The 22,545-nt window shown below is 41.8% G+C and overlaps 1 protein-coding gene across 2 annotated transcripts in view; it reads left to right on the top strand.

The window, feature by feature from the left end:
- Positions 1-6,336: 6,336 nt before the first annotated feature.
- SLAIN1 (SLAIN motif family member 1) overlaps positions 6,337-22,545 on the top strand; it is a 45,855-nt gene continuing 29,646 nt past the window's right edge. For both annotated transcript variants that reach the window (XM_042460717.1, XM_042460716.1), the window contains exon 1: positions 6,337-6,878. In XM_042460717.1, the coding sequence (XP_042316651.1) occupies positions 6,472-6,878 (407 nt within the window). In that variant the 5' untranslated portion in view covers positions 6,337-6,471. The remainder of the gene's footprint in view (positions 6,879-22,545) is intronic.

The raw sequence follows: 22,545 nt of genomic DNA, 5'->3' as shown, positions 1-22,545 counted from the left end.
AATACAAATATAATAAAATCTAGAGCTGAAAAGACAGCAAAGAAGATGCCAGTTAAGTATCTCCAGAGAAAGTACTCTTCAGTCAGTTTGCCTCCATCCAAAAGACCTGATCTCCAGCCACTACTCAGCAAAATTCTGAAGGCAGCACAGGCATCCTGAGAAAAGGTTTTTAAAATGCATCAGGTAGAAGCTGGTAGTTTTTCAAATAGCCTAATTCAAAGCTGTGCATGTCTTTATGATTCAATTTGCACATGAAATTCTGTCCAGAAACAAATTAGGAGTCTGTAAATTCTCTGAAGATGCCAGCCACAGATGCCGGCAGAACGTCAGGAATAAACTCTTCTAGAACATGGCCACATAGCCCGAAAAACCCACAAAAAGCTATGGATGCCGGCCATGAAAGCCTTCGACTGCACAGTCTATGTTTCAGACTCTGGTACTGACCAATTTCTGTCACTTATTTGGCTGACCCTTTCTGAACTAGATGAAGCTTTCAATTAGCCTCCAAGGGCAGCTCCATGTGCAAAGTGTTGCAGTAATCAAGTCTGAAGACTTTTTAAGCAAGGACACAATGACAATGCTATGACCAGGATAGGCCACAGCTGGTGCACTACCCTAACAGAAACTCCAAGGAATGAATATATCTAATATCACCAAAAGGTATGCACTTGATCCTCAAGAAGAATGTATAACCACCCAAAAAAGGTTGGATGCCACTCCAGATCTAGTGAAGCACACCTAGATAGTACCTCCATCAAGAATGGTCAACCCTCACATTTAAAGCTGCAGTTTTGAAGGAGCTATCCAAGGTACTGAACCTGAGCTCCAAACTGGGTTCAGACCTCAGATAACTGCTTGAAAGGACCTTGGACAGATCCTTAAACTAAAGCCCAAAGCAGATGCATGATCCCATTAACATGGGAGCCATTAGCTACCACTGCATTCATATAGTCTGGCATGAACTTCAGTTTACTTTTATCAGTTTTAGGCCTTTGTTACACATTTTATCGCCTTTCTTGGTTCAAAAAGAGTTGACTTCCATCAGTCCATTAACCAAGTCTGAATCTTAACTGTTGAATGATCTCTCCCAATGGTTTTGTGCTGCGTCAAAGCTGGCATTCAAGTGGAGATGGAAGCAAAGGACAATATCTACAATGCACTGAGAAAGTAAATTACAACAGGATTCCTCTGAGTCTGGAAGAAGGAGACTCTATAATGCGTAGGGCAAATGCTGAGCAGATAGACTTTCAGCAGAGGGAAAGTCTGTCTTTCTAAGAAAGAAACTTCATCATGAATAATTTCTATAGAAATCAAACCCATTTTTTAAAAATAAAAAGCATTTTGTAAATAAATTTGATCATCATCATCCTAATTTTGTATATTTTATTTATTTCCAGTGTTTGCCTTCCACTCACCATGAGAATGCAGTTTCAGAATCCAAGATTCTGTTATCTTCCCAGTGTTTCCTTGCCTATATGATACTGCATTGTATGATACTGCATACAAATTAAGAGGAACTCTTTCCACAAAATGATCGGGCACAGAAAACACATGTGCAGCTTTCATTTAGATTAGCAATTATTTAAATAATCAGCCTATATTGACGACTTGCATTTCTGCTGTTAAATTTGCATAATCACAAATCCAAAATTAGCCATTTCAGGCTCTAATTGTATGGTTTATTATCTTCTTTTAGGGATGCTATTCTGTAGCACAGCACTGGACACAGCCTGTCTCTTTGTGTAGCATTGAATAGGGAGATTCAGGCTTCAAATGCTCCTGAATGCCATCTAATCCAGCCTTTCCCAAATTTCCAGATGTGTTGAACTACAACTCCCGTCATTTCCAGCTAGCATCCACATTGGCCGTGCTAGTTGGGGATGACTTATTTATTTTAAAATTTAGGCTGCCTTTATGGATAAAATGTTTCCAGGGCAGAATGCGTAGTAAAAGAAACGAAGGCCTGTTACAGACAGCCAAAATAAAGCTGCTTTGAGTCACTTTGGAGGTATGCTGTTTAAATGATTCATGCATCCTAAGAGTCCAGAAGCCGCACCAAAGCCATGTTCCAGTCCTAAGGACTGGAGTGCAGCTTTGGTGCAGCTTCCAGACTCTTAGGACACATGCATCATTGAAACACCATACCTCCAAGTGACCTGAAGCAGCTTTATTTTGGCTGTCTGTATAGGGTCAATGCAACAATTGCATAGTTTTAAATAGGATATTGCATTTAATTGTTCTTAATTGTTTATTATTATGATTTGTTTGAACACATACTTCGCTTTAATCTATGCTGAACACTGCCTTGAGTTCCATGTCAGGAGAAAGGCAGAATGCAAATAAAATCAAATATAGAAGAAATTGACAGCCAGCATGGTGTAGTAGTTTGAGTGTTGGACTAGGAATCTGGAGATCAGGGTTTAAATCCCCATTTGACCATGGAAACCCAATGTGAGACCTTGAGTAAGTCATGTTCTTTCAGCTTCTGAACAAGTACCCCCTTTGATACGTTTACCTTAGGGTTGCCATAAGTCAGAAATGACTTGAAGACACACAATAATAAAGACAAGAAATTAATGAGCATCTATAAAAATATCAATAACAAATACAACCAGCAGTTGAAAAACTACAGTTTAAGAAGTCACTGAGAATAATTGGTTTCCAGAGCTTTTTTGAAGACCTACAAAAAAGGTGACTCAAAGAAGGTGAATGGCTGAGGGATTCTGGAAGATGAAGTCCAAAAAAGGGAATTTTGCTAAGTAGAAGCTTTTTCCAGATGTTTTCATGGCATTTGTAGCCCAACATGTCTGGTCTTCATTGATGGTTCAACCCAGTCCTGTTAGTCCCAATTAGAGTAGACCAATGAATGGAACTTGCAAGTTTCCATTTATGAAAGTCCCATTAAATTCAGCGGGTCTTCTCTCCCTGGGACTAACATAGGATTTTGTCTCAAACTGGGAAAGGCTGATCTAGCTCAGTCCAAAAGGGTGAGCAAGGAAAACTCTCAGCATTCTATCCCTAATGAACAACAAAGGCGAAGGTATATCTTGCTATTTAATCACTGTCACAAGACTATGCAAATGCGATATTGCAGAATCCTGTTTTAACAATGAGTTAAATTAAGTCCAACTTAAGACAGTTGAAACAATAAGAAGGTAGCCATGAGTAACTGAAGTTTCTTGGATTACAGTGAGTGCTGATATACCCTGAAGGCACCACATCTTGTTTGATCTTGAAAGCTAAGCAAGGTCAGGCCTGGTTAATACTTGGATATAAGATCACCAAGGAATACCCCATGCTGCAGGCTATATTTCAGTTAAAGGAAATGCCAAACCCCATCTGACAATCCTTGCCAAGAAAACCCTATGATAGGGTCGCCATAGGTCAGAGTCAAGTTGAAGGCACATAACAACAACAAAGTGTGATGAACTTGTAGTGCAACTCCACTCATGTCTATAGTGCAGTGCAATACCTGTCTATTCAGAAATTCCATTGAGCTCTATAGGGTTTATCCCTAGACAATTTAACTGAAATCAAGATCCAAGTGTGTGTAACTCTTCAGCAATTTTCTTCCCAAAACTGTCCAGCACACTGCATTTTCAACACAGTGAAATCGAGCACCTTATGCTTTCTCCATCACATCATTTTTAGATCATTGTCCTTACTTGATTTTCAAAAGCCAGCTTCGAAGGGGTTCACTGGCTGCTGCTCACTGTGCCAATGAAGAACAACAAAAATGGTGGAATGGCTTTACTTTATAGGATGGGATTGGATGACCTATGGCCCTCACTGTCCTTTGTGGATCCTAAATTGGTGGGACCCCCTCCACTTTTTCCTTCCTTATCCCACAGCTTCCAGGGTGGCTACTTAACTGCTGCTAATAGGAAACAGAGGAGATTGTTGGATGCATGGATAACTCCTGGTTTGACTGGGTGGGGAAAGCTCCCAACATTTGGGGGTGTACTGCTCCCCTTGTTCAACCCACAAGCACCCACTGGATGAGGAATGGGGATGCACTGAACAATGTGTGTGTGTGGGGGGGTTGAGTATATGTGAGTGTGCATGTGCATGTGCATGTGCTCAGCCACTGAAATGTGCAAGCAGGGAAATGTGTGTGCATATATATGTGTCCCTCCTCTGCCTGCATTGTCACAGGGCCCCACCATTCTTAGCCTGGGACACAACGCATAATGAAGACCCTGTTCAGTTGTCAGAGGTTAATACATGTGTACAATCGTATCTGTGCTGTATCAGCACAACCAGCCAGCCCTGGAACACAGAAGCCATTTCTCAACAGTGGCCAATACAATGTCACAAGAACCCCTTCATTCATTCTCAGTTAAGGAAAGGAGATGAAAGGGAAATAGATGGAAGCAGAGATGACACCATGGTGGCAGTGGGGATAATCAATGGCCATTCCTTAGTATTTCCTTGCTATCCTTGCTCTCCAATATTTTAGTCAATCAACACACGCGCACGCATACACACACACACACACACACACACTTGTTTCACTAATAATAACTCCAACATTCTTTGTCCCAGACTACTCCTTGACAAAATGTAGGCCTGCAATTCCAGCATATTGTTTTATCACACTAGGGAGCAAAGGGGATTTAAACGAGAGTTAAACTAGAGAAAACCAGGAAATGCCTAGTGTTTATCACATGACATTTTAAACACCTTTGCCTGACGAAGAAGCCAGTGGAGCTTTGAAAGTTTGCATCATGTATTTTGTGTATATTCGTTGACCCAATAAAGGTCTTCTTTTTGGTTTTGTGGATTGTGTGGATGCTATTGTTCTCTGTTGTATGGCCAATGTGGCTACACCTGGATATATTTTCAATGTTTGCTGAAGTGGTCCCTACTAGGCCTGCTGGATAGGGTCAGAAAGTGTGTGTGTGTGTGTGTGTGTGTGTGTGTATTATGAGCCAGTGTGAGGTATTGAGCATTGGCCTACAACTCTGGAGACCAGGTTTTATTCCGAGCTGGGCATAAAACCCACTGGGTGACTTTGGGCAAGTCACACTCTCTCAGCCTCAGGGGAAGGCCATGGCAAACCTCCTCTGAACAATTCTTGCCAAGAAAACCTCAAGACAGGATTGCCATAAGTCAGAAATGACTTGAAGGCACACAACAACGACAACCATTCCCATTGCATTTACATATACACAGTGAAGATTTGGTTAAAGTGTGACGTTGTTAAAGAAAAATTTAAAAAGGATGCTGCTATATTGTTTTAATGTATTTTAAGCGTTTTAATCTTTTAAATTGGATTTTAGTATTGAATTTGTTTTAATCGTTGCAGCAATTTAATTCTATTTTAATATACTATTTTGGGTGTGTTTTTAACTGTATGGTGGGTTTTTTTAAATGCTGTAAGCCACCCTGAGTCCCAGCCTTGGGAGAAGGGTGAGATATAAATAAATATAAATATAATAATAATAATAATACAGTTGTCCTTCCATATTTGCTAGGGTTAGGGACACAAGACCCCCGTGAATATGGAAAAACCACAAATAACAAAAGCACCACGTTTTTAACCTGAGAGAACACCCCTCTAGGAATCTCTAGGTCCTCCAGGACAACTCTGTGGCCAATGTCCGACAGACACTCACCATGGAATTGCACTGGAGGAGCTACAAAGGCCTAGCAGAGTATTCTATCTAGGAATCTCTAGGTCTTTCAGTACAACTTCCAGACAGTAAGGGCTGTTCGACAGTGGAGAGTGGTGGAGTCTCCCTCCTTGGAGGTCTTTAAGCAGAGGCTGGATGGCCATCTGTCAATGGAGATGCTTTGACTGAGAGTTCCTGCATGGCAGAAGGGGGTTGGACTGGATGGCCCTTGTAGTCTCTTCCAACTCTACGATTCTATGATTCCACATTAATCAAATCTGTGAATAATCAAAGCCGCAAATATCAAAATCTGCAAATACAGAGGGATGATATAACAACAACAACAACAATAATAATAATAATAATAAATATTATTATAATTAACAATTATTATAAATAATATATTATTATTATTATTAGTAGTAGTAGTAGTAAATAGGGTGTCACCCATTGCAGCCTGCACCCCCTCAGTGAGGTCACTGTCTTAGTGGATGCTATGCTTCTAGATCCTCTCTGGCATAGGATGTGATGAAAGTGGTCCTCCAGTGAGCCCTCTTTGGCAGGTCCTTTGAAGCAACGCCTTTAATGGGGTGGGTGGAAGGGGCGTGGTCTCCAATTTGGCCCGCCCCTTTCCCCTCCCAGGCGCCGCCCCCTCCCCTGCTCATTAGCCTCTCCCCGCCCCGCTTTGTTCCCATTGTGTGCGCGAGGACAGCAGCAGCAGCAGCAGCAGCAGAATCCCCGGGGATTTGCAGGCAGGCGCGCGCGCCTTGCTCCAGCAGCAGAGCCTCTTTTGCAGCCGAGGAGGCAGTCTCTCCATCCCTGCCCTGCATCCTTCCTCCTTCCCTTGCAGCCGGGGATGGAGGCTGCTTTGCTGAAGCCGCTGGGGGTGGCCGAGGTGGTGAAGCCTGGGGCTGGAGGTGCAGTGAGCGCAGAGCTGGAGGTGAAGAAGCTCCAGGAGCTGGTCCGCAAACTGGAGCAGCAGAACGAGCAGCTGCGGAGCAGGGCGGCCTCCGGCTCCCCTCCAGCCTCGCAGCCCCTGCTCCTGGAGCCCCCCCAGGCCGACCCCGGCAGCAGCAGCAGCAGCCCCCCTCCTCCTCCTCCTCCTCCGCCGACCCTCCTGCTCCTGCGCCCGGGAGGAGCAGAGCCCTTCGTCTACTTCAAGGCAGCCCAGCAGCAGCAGCAGCAGGCCACCTTCCTGGAGGAGGTGGAGGTCCTGGACCTCCAGGAGGAAGGGCAGCTCCAAGAGAAGGACCAGGAGACCTGGTGGGTAGCCCCATCATCCATCCATGCATCCATCCATCCATCCAGATATAGATATAGATATAGCAGACATTTCCCATTCCCAGCCAAAGACATACTAGGTTTTTCAGGAAGGCAATCCAGGAGGGAAGGGAATGAATGAATTAATGAAAAGGCCAGCAGTTTGGATTAGGCTTGTGGCCCCAGAGGGACCATATCTTCCAGGTAGAGAAGTGGGTTTACCCATATATATATATATATATATATAGGATTTCAAACAAAGAGCTCACAAGGCCTATACTGTATTGCTTGGGTACGTTCCAGTCAAACATTTACACCTCCCCCCAAAATATTGCAGGAGGGAAGGGGTCTCTCTCTCTCTCTCTCCTCCTCCTCCTCCTCCTCCTCCTCTCTGGCTTTCCTTCTTCCCTCGGAGGCAGCTTCCCAAGGAGGGCTGATTAGCATTAGCTCCCTCTCAATCCCCCTTTGATCCTGTTTGGCAGCTGTTTGAAGCCTCTTCGCCTGATGTGCTCCAACTGCATACTCCAGCTCCCAGAATTCCATAGCCAAGAGCCAGACAAAGAGGCAGAGCGGGGTTATCCCTCCAGTGTGGATGCAAGCCCAAGGCATTCCTATTGAGTTTCTTTGCTCTGAGAGGGCTTTCAGGACTGTGGTCAGCGACCCTTTGGGGTCAGCAAGGAAGAGAGGAAGGAGGAAGGAGGAAGGAGGAGGAGAGGCTGTGATTTATAGCCCTGCAAGGAGGAGGAGGAGAAGGAGGGCTTCTCTTTGGGAGAGGCACCAAGGTTTTTGCAACACCACCACCAGCAGCAGGGCTTTGCCTCCTTTTGGAGGAGGGAAGAGCCTCCCCTTAACCCCCCCTGCAGCATTTAAAAAAATCCAATCAGATAATAATAATAATAATAATTATTATTATTATTATTATTAATTTGGAGGGAAGAGCCTCCCTTTAATCCCCCTCCATAACATTTTTAAACATCCAGTCATAAAATAATAATAATAATAATAATAATAATAATAATAATTTGGAGGGAAGAGCCTTCCTTTAACCCCCCTCCATAATATTTTTAAACATCCAGTCATAAAATAATAATAATAATAATAATAATAATAATAATAATAATTTGGAGGGAAGAGGCTCCCTTTAACCCCCTGCTGCAACATTTCTTTTTTTTTAAAATCTAGTCATATAATAATATGGAGGGAAGAGCTTCCCTTTAACCCCTCCACAACATTAAAAAACCCAGTCATAAAATAATAATAATAATAATAATAATAATAGGGGAAAGGGCCTCCCTTTAACTCCCCACTGCAACATTAAAAAACCAGTCATAAAATAATAATAATAATAATAATAATAATAATAATAATAATAATAATAATAATTTGGAGAGAAGAGCCTCCTGTTAACCTTCCCCCACAACATTATAAACACCTAGTCTAATAATAATAATTATGTGGGGGAAGAGCCTCCCTTCCCCCCATATTAAAAAAAGTCATAAAATAATAATAATAATAATAATAATAATAATAATAATAATAATAATTTGGAGGGAAGAGCATCCCTTTAACCCCCCATTAAAAAAACCTAGTCATAATAATAATAATAATAATAATAATAATAATAATTTGCAGCCTCAGCTCAAGGCAGGGTAAGGGTTCCCTCTTTCATTTTGTGTGTGTGTTTTAAGCTGTGTGTGTCTGCCTTTTATCCTCCCTCTCGCATTTTCCTCCTCTCTGGCCAAACTGCCTGTTTTCACCAAAACAGGGATAGATTTTAAGGCTTGGGCTCACTGTCAGTCCTGGTGAGCACTGACCCACTGAATCGGTGGCATTTCTCTACACATGGGCTCCCCTTTCAGCCATTGATTCAGGGAGTCTTCATCTTCTTGTTGTTGTTGTTGTTAACTACCTTCCAGTATTCATGGCCATCCCGTGAATGAGACATCTCCTTACAAAATAATTGTAAGGGCTTGTTCTGTCCCTGGCCTAAAAGGGGAGATAGAATTAACTCAGACATGATTTACTACGGTATCTTGAATGCAAGAGACCTGCAAGTTAAAGCAGCAGCTTGTTATTGTTGTTGTGTGCCTTCCAGTCGTTTCCTACCTCTGGGGATCCTAAAGCAAACCTATCATGGGGTTTTCTTGGCAAGATTTGTTCAGAGGAGGTTTGCCATTGCCTTCCCTTGAGGCTGAGAGAGTGTAGTTTGCCCAAGGCCACCCAGTGGGTTTCATGGCTAAGCTGGGAATTGAACCCTGGTCTCTAGAGTCGTAGTCTAAACGCTCAATCCACTACGCCACACTGGCTCTCTTCCAGAGTCTACTCTGGGTTCAATAAGCAGTAGAATTTGGGGCCTTCTTGGGGTTAGTAACTACTCATGGGGGTAGAATTGGGCAGAAGAGATGTGCAGGAGCTGGAAGATGAAGGCTTCCTTCCCAACACTCCCATTTCTGTTTTTTCCTCCCCAAATGCTCTTTCCTCATGGGTTTTGAAGTGCATCTTTGCAAAGCTAAATGCACCCGGGAACCTTATTAAGGCAGAGAGCTGCAGCCCAAGTGAAGTGATGGACAGAACAGGGGCTACAAAGATGCCCGCCTGCCTGTGCTCACATAGGCACCATGGCTTATTCGCTGACAATTGTCACCTTTCAAACCCTCTTGTCCCTTTGAAGAAGCAGCTGTCAGGGGTTTAAGTACAGTCAGGAGTTTGGCTCTCCATTCCTCTTTGTTTTTCTTTCCTCTCCCCCTTCCTCTCTTTGCCATTCCTTCCTCTCTCTCTCTCTCCATCTTAGGCTGCAGCCCTATACATCGTTTTCTGGAAATAACCCATTCTTTAAAAATCTTAAGAAGGAATAAGTTGGAGGCCTTGGCACAACACACCTTGTTTCTGACAGTGGCATAGTTATAAATCCAAAGCAACCTGTTAAAAATTAATGCATTATAGGAGAGAAGAGTGCTGATTCTGTCTCATTATTTTTAAGGTGAGAGAGGGCCTGTTTTCTATCCATTAGTCTTTTTTTTAATATACTTTCTGTGTCTTTTTTTAAAAGTATACTAATGCAAATTATTTCTGTTTACACAAGCCTTCTGTTGTGAATGGGAGTGATCCACACAGAGGAAAATATTGATCTACTTGCTTACGCGTTTCCCTGTCATTATTGGGATCTACGTGTGCCTAAGAGCTGGTTTAAAACCATGCGCAGGATGGTTTTAAAATCGCTAATACATCCCTTAATTTCTCTAGAGCTGTTTGCCATTATGAAAGTGATGAGGTAGAGCTTTACAATTTTGCAAAAGCCTAAAGCAGGAACGGACGAAGTGCAGCCCCTGCAGCTGCTCCAAGTTTACAGACCTCTCCAATTTTTTAATTTTCCCCATGATATTTTGAGGCTATTTTCCACTCCAAATCCAGCCAAGATCACCCTGAACCCAGGTGCAGCAGTTTACGTTTCCCAGAACTGCCATCCCCAGGCACCTGAAAAACAAACAGACAAACAAAAGCCCCAAAATGGCAGCCAGAAGTGAAGGTTTTTTAAAAAATAATTTTATTAACAAATTTTACAACACAACATATCAATCTTTTAGCATACACAACACAACATAACACAACAACATAACCCACTCCCTACATGCTCATTTCCAGCATGCTGAGATGTGATGGTGCAGTGTTCTGGAGGAATGTGGGGAGGAAATGCGCCCCTCTGTGGTTGTCCACCCCTGATCTAAAGGATTTCAGTAGATGCTTCATGTAGTAAACTACCTAAATTGGAGCCTACTGGCCTGGACACAGAGCTGAAGCTAGAGATCACCTGTAAGGCTGTGGATTTTGATTTTGAAAAATGGCAAGACTCATTCCTAGAAAATGTGGAGAATTATGAGAGCAGGACACCTCTGAGCGTTTGCAGAATACATTCTTTGATCTGCTAAATAATCCCGCTTTACTCTGTACATGGGTATGTGGATGCCTTGTTCCACTTGTCCATAGGATATCATATTTCCTGTTGAGGAAATGGTTGTGCATTGATCAATGGGAAGACAGTTGGTGATGCTCCCCTCAACCCACAAATGCCATCTATAGAAAGAGAGTGGCCACCGTTCACAAACTTCATGCAGAAAGTTTGAGATTTAATTATTGGAATCTCTTGTGGGGGAAAATGGGAGAGACTGCAGTGAACCAGACAGGATAGCCTTCAAGATGGAGTTGGCAATGGTGGCAATACCAAATGAAGAAGAATACCGTGCTCCAAAAATTTCAGCGAAAGAAAAGAGGTGCTCATGGTAAATTACCAGGAACTGGACTGTAATGCAAAGATTCCTGTTGGCTGGCATCCTGTAGGTTACTCCCAGCTGGAGCACAGCCATTGAATCAATTGTTGAATGGTGAACTAACACGTAGGCAAGTCCCATTGGTTCAGTGAGTCTGATTTAGTAAGGATTAACAAGAAGATTTAGGCCATTTTGTTTCAAAAATAAAAATTGGGAAGCACCAAGAATCCCACAAGTTTCTGCTTTCCTTCATGTATATGTCCTTCTCAGGAGATCAGTGTGAGTGTTTAGTTAATAAACTGATCCCTAATTTTTTTAGGGCTGTGATTGACAAGTTAAATTGCAAACTATATGTCCTGCTCAGCTGTGAGGGGTGGGAAGAAGGAAAGGGGGTTGTGTATTCAGTTGTGCTGTGATTTATTGTGGGGGCTGCCCTCATCTTCTTACTTTAACTTAAGGGAACTTAATATAGCCCATGTGTACTTGCATAGATGAGATAGTACATTTTTGAGTGTTGCCTGGTTGGAAAGGCAGGAGAGAGTTGCTTTTATTGTTGGATGTTTTTCAGAAGATTGGAATATTTATATACCTTTATGCCCTTCATCGTTAAGGATGTTTAAATGGTATATGTATGAATACTATTAAAGCAATAGCATTTATAATTAGAGTATGAAACCGCAGGGCATATTTTCAAAGAAAGGAGTAAAGCAGACCAAAACAGGCAGCCGAAATGCTTTGGTAAACAAAATGGTTATGATGTAGCATGGAAATGATTGTAGTGTTGGTCACTAGATGCATGTTCATGGAGGATAGTATTCCCTATTTGGGGAACCACAACTAAGAAAGCCCACTCTCTTGCTGGCACATGGGAACTCCTGGGATCTGAAGGAGAGACTACTCCTCTGTTGATCCCGGGGCAGAAGTAAGCAGAGGAGGAGGAGGGCACTGCTTTCTACAAGGCTGCCTCTATACATGTTCTGCATAGAGTCTCAGAGCTTCCTGATTTCAGAGTATAGCACCCACTCTTTGTTTTAAGCCAAACAAAGGAGCTCACCAAGGTGCTGAACACTGTCCCCAAAATGGTGCCTTGGATAGCTCCTTTAAAGTTCAGATTAAAACCCTGGCATCTCTCTTCTGAGAACAGTCTTGTTTGCATTTACACTAGGGAAGCTTGGAGGCTTCATATAGCTAAGCACATATAGTCAGTTCCTTTTTCCAACAAGGAAGGTATAACTACATGACTGCAGTAACCTTATGACTGTAACGTGAAAAGAGGTGGACTGAACCTTGGGGTTTACACCAATAATTACCAGGGCAAGGCCTCATAAATGGTGGTGGAGGAAGATCACATGGTCCAAGTGCTGATTCTTGCTTTACCTCATGCTAATATTCTTTTGCCTTCTCTTGTGTCTCCCATGTCAGTGGGCTGCTGAATCAACTTCTAAATTTTAATCTGAGCTTTAAAGGAGCTGTTCAAGGTGTCATTTTGAGGACAGTGTTAAATGCCGTGGTTAGATCCTTTGTTTGGTCTAAAACCCAGAGTGGATTCACTGTTCCACTGACATGGGGGAACCAGCTACCACTGATAATGTTGAAGAAAATATGTGGCAAATGGGTAAGAATAGATTTTGCAATACATGCAAGAGGCTTGTAGCATTGAAATGAAGGTCTTCTTGGTGAGTCAAATTATTTTTCAAAAAGAGGAAAGAAAAGAGTCACTTTTCAAAAATTACAACTGTAAAGGAACTAATTACTTTCTTGTTTACTCTTGAATCTTGAACTTTTGCTATTTTGGTACAGTGGTACCCCGGGATACGAAATACCCAGGTTACGAAATTTCCGGGATACGAAAAAATCCCATAGGAAATAACTGTTCCGGGTTACGAATGTTTTTTCGGGTTACGAAAAATTTTTTGGTGCTTTTCGGCGCTATTTCACACGAAATCACGGCTTTTCCCCATTAGTGCCTATGGGTTTTCGGCTTGCGAAGGCTTTTCGGGTTACGAAAGCGGCCGCGGAACGAATTAATTTCGTAACCCGAGGGAGCACTGTATTTTAAAAGTAAATTTGTACAACACACTGAGATTTTCAAGAAGTTCATGTATACATTCTTGCAACAGATTAGTAAAAGGCTAAAAATATTATTTTTATACTGCAGGTGCAGGTGCTGTTTGAGCTTCCCCCTTCCCTGCAAATGGCTGATAGGAATTGGAATTCAACCATGTTTCATGAGCCACAGTCTCTTAAGCACTGTGCTATGTGAAATTTCTATTAAAACTCATAGCTCTTGCTTAGCAATAGCAAGTACATTTCTATAACGCTTATCAGTGGACTCCCTAAGTGGTTTACAGTGTGTAAGCTAATTGCCCCCAACAAACTGGATACTCATTTTAATGACCTACAGAAGGATGCCAGGCTGAGTCGACTCTGAGTCCCTGGTTAGTATTGAACTCACAACCTTATGGTTTATGAGTGAGTGGCTACAGGACAGGCATTTATCTACTGTGCCACTGGGTTTATTTAGGAGTGAACCTGATCATGATGTGGGTTGTAACTGTGTATATGGTAACTCTATTGTAACTGGCAGAATTCAAAGACATAGCCATGTTAGTCAGGATCAATATGTAAAGGGATATTGTGGCATCTTTGAGACTAAGAGAAAGAGGTTTGTACCATAAGCTTTCCTAGTCTGTGCAGACACTTCACTCTGTGCATCTGATGAAGCAGACTCAGCCTACAAAAGGTTATACTATAAACATATTTCTCTATTACTCTCAAAGGTGCTATAATATCCCTATGTATTGTAACTGTGTAGGCACCTTCCATTTTTCCTACCCAGAGGAAAGATAAACTGTACAGGTATCTGTGTTTAAAAAGCAATGTGCTCCATGTCTAAACTTGGATAATTAGCAGTTAACTGTATTGATTTCATGCTATAAGAATGGAATAACCCATACTGCTTCCATTAAAAAAAATGCAGGCATCTCACAAGATCATGAAATGTTAGAAACAGTACTCATGGCACTGAAACTGACCTGTCAAACAAAAAGTAATTTTCCATCAGCATTTTATTTAAATATTGCTGTCTTGCTGGATGATACTCTTAGCTTCAAACCTGTACATCTTTCCCAGCATCTTGGGATTTATTTAATACCACCAATTTGAATGAGGCTTATACTGTACTAGAATAGATCATATTTTTGTAAATAATTCTAGTGCTGCGATGTTTAGTCAGTTAATTGGCTCGAATAAGAGATAGTCATGTAGGGCTTAACAATAATTTAATTATTTTTGAACATAAAGACTAAAGCTAGGGATGAAGGGTATCATCTTGGAAGAGCCGTTTTTCTCACACCCTGGTTAGAATGTGTACTACTACAGCTTGACGCAGTCTAGATTCAAACAATGAACAAATCTAAAGTCTTCTGATTAGTCAGTGAAAACCCTTTGCGAGAAAAGAATTGGATGAATCTGTGCCTAACACAAGGTTTACAGTGGTAGTACAGTTGGGCCTCTCTATCTGCAGGGGAGCCATTCCAGACACCCCCATGGATAAAAAAAGCCCACGGGGCCTCAAGTCCCATTCCTAATGGCAGCGCAATGTGCATGCGGCCATTGGGGACAATGGAGCTTTCTGTTGGCTGATGCTCAGATCCACCTATGGCAAGCCCATGGATACAGAGGTCTGACTGTAATTTAGGAATTGTTGGAAACTAGGGTTCGATTCCCAGCTTGGCCATGAAACCATTGGGTGAACCTGGGCATGTCACATGTTCTCAGCCTCAGGTGAAGACAATGCAAACCTCCTCTGAACAAATCTTGCCAAGAAAACCGCATAATAATAATAAATAATAATAAAATGTTTATTTCTATCCCGCTTTTCCAACTTTTGATCAAAGCGGCGAAACTAAGGTGATAGGGCCACCTTAGTTTCACCATAAGTTGGAAAGGGCTTGAAGGCACCCAAAAAAGAAAAGCAACAATTATGAAATGGGAATTTTCTGGCCCTCTAAATGTTGGAGTGCAAAGTTTTTTGTGGGTTTTCTGGACTATGTGGCCATGTTCTAGAAGAGTTTCTTCCTTACGTTTCGCCAGCATCTGTGGCTGGTATATTCAGAGAAGATTTCTCTGAAGATGCCAGCCACAGATGCTGGTGAAACATCAGGAAGAAACTCTTCTAGAACATGGCCACATAGCCCAAAAAACCCACAAAAAACTATGGATGCTGGCCATGAAAGCCTTCGACTTCATGTTGGAGTGCAACTCCCAGAATTTCTCTCCATTATACTTTACTAGAGCTGCTGGAAGCTGTTAATTGCCGTCAAATCTGCTTTGACTTCTGGTGATTGTATGAATGAGGGACCTCCAAGACAGCATGTTATTAACAGCTCTGCTAAAAACTTTTAAATCCAGAGCCACACCTTCCTTGACTGTGTCAATCCACCTGTCTTCCTCTTTTCCTACTGTCTTCCACCTTAACAAGCATTATAAGCTTTTTTGATTAATCATGTTGACCCATGATATGTCCAAAGTACAAAGCCTCAGTTTAGTCATTTTGGATTCTAGGGAGAGTTAAGATTTGATTTGCTCTTAAACCCATTTATTTGTCATTTTGGCAGGCCATGGTTTCTGTAGAACTCTACTTCAGGAAATGGGTTTATTCTTTTCCTATCAGTTTTCTTCACTGTCCAGTCTTCACAACCATTTATTAAAATAGGAAATATGATGCTATGAACAATCCTCTCTTGGTATTCAGTGGTACATCTTTATACTTGAGGATCTTATTTAGTTACTTCATAACTTCCCTTCCAAGTAGTCTTTTGATTTCTTGACTACTCTCCATTTTGATCTATGATTGATGTATCTTCATTCAGTGTCTTCATTGGCCTGAAACACACGAGCAAAACCACACAGCTTCAAGCCACATAGGCAGTATGCCATTTAGATGACACATGTCCCAAATGTGACCTGAAGCCGCACTGATGCTGCACTATTGCAGAAGAACCAGGCCAACAAGAAGCGGATAGAGTCTGCTCCTTCTGGCGGCTTGGTTCAAGACTGTGACAGCAGTCTGGATTGGGACATAACGGTTGGGCCCAGCACAAATGGCATTGAAAAAGCACAAGGCTACTCTATCTGGACCATCTGTTTTGGACCATAGTCCATTTTAAAGTTAGATAAACCATCTGTGGAATTAATTTTGCTTTCTTAAAGTTCAACAGTAATCCTTCTTTCAGACGCTCTTTCTTAACATTCCTGAATAGATGTTCCAAGTCATTCTATTTTCTGCTAGTAATATACTCATCTGCATATCTTTGATTTATCCAAGATGAGTGACAATGTCAATTTCTTTATGCTGTCTATCTCTCTCTGTTTTACTATTGCCATCTATTTTCCCTTACCATTGGGAACAGTGTTATAAAAACAGTAGCACATGGCTGATGCTTAAAGTGGCTGCCCCAGGCTGAGTCTCTTCCCTATCTTCACTGGACTCTTTTCTTGCACAGTTGTAACATTTCTTACAGCTTAGTCTAATGTCATTATCATTGGGCAAATCTTCATTGTGCCTGAAGCAGCCAACAACATGGGAGAAAGGGATGGAATAATAATGTCAGGATGTGTTATGGGGGAGGAAGGGTAGATGACATCTTAGGGGGGATACAGACAGGCAGAAAGGGCTGGCTTGGCGCCGCCCTTTTCTGCCTCGGATGGAGACCACAGCTGACAGATGCTGCGGCCTCCATGAGGCTTTAAAAGAACCTGCTCCTGGTACTCTCACATGCAATGATGACGTCCGTATGCTGTGCAGACGTCATCGTTGAATGCCTCATGTAAAAGGTGGCACGCCAAGATGGTGCCCTCGGTGCACAGTAGGGCTTGAGAGCATGTGGACGCACCGCTCTCCCAAGCCCTATTTTTGGCTCCAGGCTGGCGCACAGTGCAAGTCTGTACTGGGCCTTAGGCAGCAGATTAATGCTTCTTATAACAAGGAATTCTCCTATACATTTGAGAGGCAGGTGGATGTTTCATGCTCTCACTAGGCAGATGGCTGGTGCTGTAGACCTTATGGCATTCTGAACTATGTTATTGGGACTTACTGCTTCTTGTTCTAGGGTACTTTCACACTATGCAATTATAACACCACGATTCCATTTTAAACACCATAGTTCCATCCTGTAAAATCCTTGGATTTGCATTTGAGGGAGGGACCTTCAGAATTCTCTGCCAGAGAGTTCTAGTGTCTTTTTTGATTTGTTTGTTGTTAACAGCACTCGAGTCAATTTATGATTGTGTAGTGTGAAAGGGTCCTGAGATGTTAGCACTGAATAGCAATAGCAGGTACATTTCTATACTGCTTATCAGTACACTTAAGCACTCCCTAAGCAGTTTACAATGTGTAACCTAATTGCCCCCCTCAAACTGGGTACTCATTTTAGCAACCTCAGAAGGCTGGAAGGCTGGGTGGACCCTGGAGCCCTGCCTGGGATTGAACTCATAACCTTGTGGCTGCAAATGGCCGGAGTACTGGCATTTAACCACTGCACCACCAATCTTTTCTCTTTTAAAAATACTCCTTAGATACTGAACATTTCTGAGAAGTACAGCAGCAGTGGAGACGCTAGGGAGATTGAAAGAAGATTTACACACTTCCTTCTAGTGCAACTGTGGGCAAAATGCGGCCTTCAGATGTTAGACTGCAACTATCATCATCCCTAGCCAGCATAGTCAGTGGTGAGGAATGCTGGGAGCTGCAGTACAGCAACACTTGTGCCAGTGATAGCGGTCAGTTCTTCTTGCTTGTCATCCTGTCACTTATGCTGGAGATTGTGACTAATATCTTGAGATATCCTGTCCCTTCACCTCCAGAACAGTTTTCTCATGTGTGATGTTTCTATTCAGTTTTCAGGGCTTTGTGCATTATTGTTTGTTTATGAAAAGACAAAAGATTAAAAATGATACCTGTAAAGTAAATGCTGCTCTATATGATTTGTAGATTCATTCTGCTGGTGACCAAAACATGGGTGAATGATGTTAGGTTTCTGGGGTGAATCAGGCCATAAGAAGTTACTTAGAAGATTATCAAACATGGACTCACCATCTGGGAATTGCCGGGGAAACATTAGGGAAGCGCACATGTGTGAAACCCCCAAAGTGCTTCCTAGTGTCATGCAATCATCAGCTCCCTCTAGCATCGTGGTTTTGTTCAGGGAGAGGTGATTTGCTATTAACGCAAAGTTTCATTTAATAGCAATCGCCTCTCCCTGAACGATTCCATTACGTTAGAGGGATGCTACAGGGAGCTGACGACTGCATGACACTGGAGAAGTGTTTCAGGGTTACACACACGTACACTTCCCTAATGTTTCCCTGGTGATTCCCAGACAGTGAGTCCATGTGTGATAATCTTGTTAGTTAAGTTAGGGGCTAAACAGACCGGTATTATATGCTGGCACGGGGACAGCGTGGGGACATGGCATACGCACGGTGGCTGCCCCCACACTGCTTCCATGCTGACATCATACCACGCACTCAACTGCATGGCGGGGGGATTATGTTGCTCCATTGGCACAGCATTTAAATAAAATGTATTATTATTATTATTTGGACATGCTGTGCCAAAGGAATGCTGAAAAGCTGCTGCAGCAACAGCACCTTTTTGCTGGTGCTAAAAGGAGCTGCATTTTTTGCTGTTCCTTTTAGTGCTGGCAAAGCACAGGATTGGGGCCACAGCATGCAGTTGCTGCAGCCCCGATCCGGCACTGAAAAGGGCAGCAGGATGCCTCTCCAAAGGGGCAGCCTGTCAAGCCCCTTAGTCAAGTTAAATTAAGAATAATAGTACCTGTACTAAACTAAGTAGGTGATACAGAATTCTGGCCACTGCCTTTTTAAAAATACAATTTCAACCTAGCATTGACACTAGATTCTAAAATGTCTAGTTCTCAAAGTAACATTTCCAAACTCTGGAACTTGGGTCCTATTTCTCCACTGCACCACCCACCCACCTCCACCTTTGCAACTTCAACCCTTCTGACCTCATTCCTTAGAAGTATATAGAAGTGCTGGTTATGACCTTTAAAGTCCTACATGGTTCAGGTCCAGGTTATTTGAAGTACCATATTCTTCCTTCTGAACCAGCCCATGCTCTGAGATCTGCTGGGGAGGCTCTTCACTCTGTCCACCACTCTCACTTTTACACATGGTGGGAACATGGGAGAGGGCCTTCTCAGTGGCTGCCCCCGCACTCTGGAACTCCCTTCCCACAGAGGTTAGACTGACACCCTTCCTATTTTCTTTTTGCAGACATGCAAAAATCTTTCTATTCTGACAGGCCATTTGGTGAATGATGATATAAGGTCCATCTTACATCATATGCTCGATATTGCTAATTGCTTTGCGTATGTGTGTATGTTTTAATGTATATTTTGGCCTGGTTTTAATATTTTTTTTTCTAATTGTCTAATTGTGTTTTAACTTTTGTAAGTTGTGAATTTTGAATAATGTTTTTGGTAAGCAGCTTTGAGTCCCAATCTGGAAAAAAGGGGGGATAGAAATAACAATTACAATAAGAGTAATAATAATAGAAAAACAGCACTTGCTAAAGTTCCTTTATGGTCTACAACTCTAAGAATTCTCTAGCTAGTATGGCCACTGGTCCTACAGCCTTGGAAAGTCTGGGAATTGCAATCCCAAAAGAGTAACATTTCCATATTCTGAACAAAATAATGGAGGAAGTAAAAGGCCACTACTGAAAAACCCCTCCAAGAGGCAATACAATATCAATCCTTATTGAAATATTGTTGATACCATCAGTCCTATTATCCTAATCTGTTAGATATATTAAAATGAACGATATATCTTTGGTGCAGCCATTAATAAAATGCAGATTCAATTGAAATTAAGAATTGTCATACATTTTCTCTCACTGTCAGCAGTCAAACTACAAATGTTTCTTGGAGAAATAATTCCACAAATACTGGGCCACCACATACAAAGCCCTGCCCCTGTTACCAATATGATTGTTGTTGTTGTGTGCCTCCATTCTCTGAAGCTGAGAGAATGTGACTTGCCTAGGTTCACCCATTGAGTTTTTATCCTTGAGCAGGTAATCAGACCTTGATCTCCAGAGTCATAATCCAACACTCAAACCACTGCACCACATTGGCTCTTACTCATGAGATTATCATCTGTTATTTAAAGGCCAGGGCCTAAATTGCCATTTTTAAAATTGATCTGGCTGACAATGTTGTCCCAATGTATTTAGGTAGGGGTGGGAACCGTGGCACACCAGAGGTTTTTAGACTGCAATTCCCACAGTATCTTTCTGTTTGCTCTGCTAGCAAGGACTGATGGGAGTAGTAAGAGATGGGGAAATTCTGAAGGGCCACATTATGCACCTCTGCATAGTATTATAAAAGCCCAAAAAACATTATTGCTTCAAGGGTGGGCCTAGAAACTTTGGTGTGGCCGTGTCAGAGTTTTCTAAATTCCAGCACCTTCATTGTTTAATATACTTGTACAGAACAGGGATAAGGTTCAGAAAATCTTTTCAGGAAGAACTCAAAGATCAGTTTCCCATTCCACTTGTTGGCACAAGAGGACAGGATGGGTGGGATTCATTTTCTTCTGTGACGGTAAACTAGCTGGTGGATAGGAAAGTGCAGGAAGGGCCTATTTGGAATAATAGAATGATATTTCGGGTGATATCATCTGGCAGACTTCAGACTTCTATGTCATCTCCACTGACAGCTCTCCATTGACAGCTGTTGTCTTCTATGTCAGTAGCAAATCTGCACTGGATTTTAGTTCAAATTTCAAAGGAGCTACCCAAGGTGCTGGACCTCATTTGGGATAAGTACACTGAACCGAATAGAGTCTTTTAACATTTGGACTAGAGCCCAGAGCAGATTCACTGTGCCACTGATATAAAAGCCACCAGCTGTCACTGGTTCTCTCTCAGCTGTAAGCAATAATCTTCACAGAAGCTTGTGGGAAATTTTTCTCTTTTCCCACAGTGGTCCATTACTTATAGCTTATACCTGCTGAAATAGGAAATATATTAGGATAGCCTCTTACTGAATGGGTATTTAGGAGTTGTTGGGTTTACAAAGTACCTGGTCTTCATGAAGCTGAAAAAAAATTGGGTTAATTGAGAGAGTACAGATTTTATTCTGGTGCTGGTTGATGAAATATCTGGAAAGTCTTAAAATTCAGGTCTTATTTCCTTCTCTTAACATTCTCCTGCCCATGGATGTGGGGTAGAAAGTTTTGTTTTTCCAGAATGGAAAATGTTCTGGCTATATTTTTCTATGGAAAAATTACCATAACATATATCTATATCCTCATTTATCCATCCTGTTCTGGGCTCTTGTACTGCAATCAGTCACGTTAGATGAGTGAAATATATGAAGTTCTAGTTATTCTTCTAAGGAGATAGCCATTAACAAAAACCCTCATGCCCAGAGAAATAAACTAACAAATGAACACATGGGTAATCTTGTTTTGATTTCACAAAATCGTTTGCTTCCCAACCAGTCACAAGTACAAGTAATCAAGAAAAATGTGATATGTTGTTTGTGCCTACAGACTCAGACAATGCCAGTGAAATACAATATTCAACTGGTTGTACTGAATTAGATTTTTCTTAACTTGAAATGAAACTGACAAGTACTGCAGAGAGTGAGTGAGTGAAGCTGAAGTTACTACAGTTATATATCATCAAAAGAAATTTAAACTGTTGATATAAGATATATATGAGGTACAGATCTGTTTAGGTATGTGTCCTTAAAAATTAATTATTTATGGTGTATTTTTATTTTATTTTTTGTTAAACATAAAGGATGTATTTGCATTTACACTATTATTTACATTAGTGTCAATATTTCAGTAAAATAATCTCCCCACAAAACTTTGAATGTATTTGAATGTGCTAAATCTTTGAAAAATTTCCAGTTCTGCTTTTTCTGGAAAATCCACACTAATGTTCCTGCCTTGTGGAGCAACAAAGTGAGAGGGAAATACGGCTCTCATGCTCCTCTTTGCATCTGCGTATCTGCCTGCAGAGCTTTGGAACAATACCTTTTGGCCTACAATTCCCTGAATTCCCTTGAGTTGAGCTTCTAGAAGTTGTAGTCCAAAAGGTAACATTTCCAGACTCTACTTGTTCTTTCTCTCTCCTGGTTTGTTGAGTTTCTGTAACTGAATGTGGATTTTAATGCTGCTTTTCCTTCACTGCACTGGCAATGGATGAAATAGTCAAATACTGTTTGCTTGTAGAACAATTCTTCGTACGTCTGTTAAAAAGTAACTCCCGTTGTGTTTCGTGGGGTTTGCTTTTAGGAAGAAAAGTAGGATTAAAGTCTTAACCATGTACAAATGGTAATTAGCAAATAATTCACATGTGAGTC

Source organism: Sceloporus undulatus, chromosome 3 (assembly GCF_019175285.1).
Source record: "Sceloporus undulatus isolate JIND9_A2432 ecotype Alabama chromosome 3, SceUnd_v1.1, whole genome shotgun sequence".
Classification (NCBI taxonomy): Eukaryota; Metazoa; Chordata; class Lepidosauria; order Squamata; family Phrynosomatidae; genus Sceloporus; species Sceloporus undulatus.
Note: the sequence above shows the minus strand (reverse complement) of the source record. Positions and strands in the feature narration are given on the sequence as shown.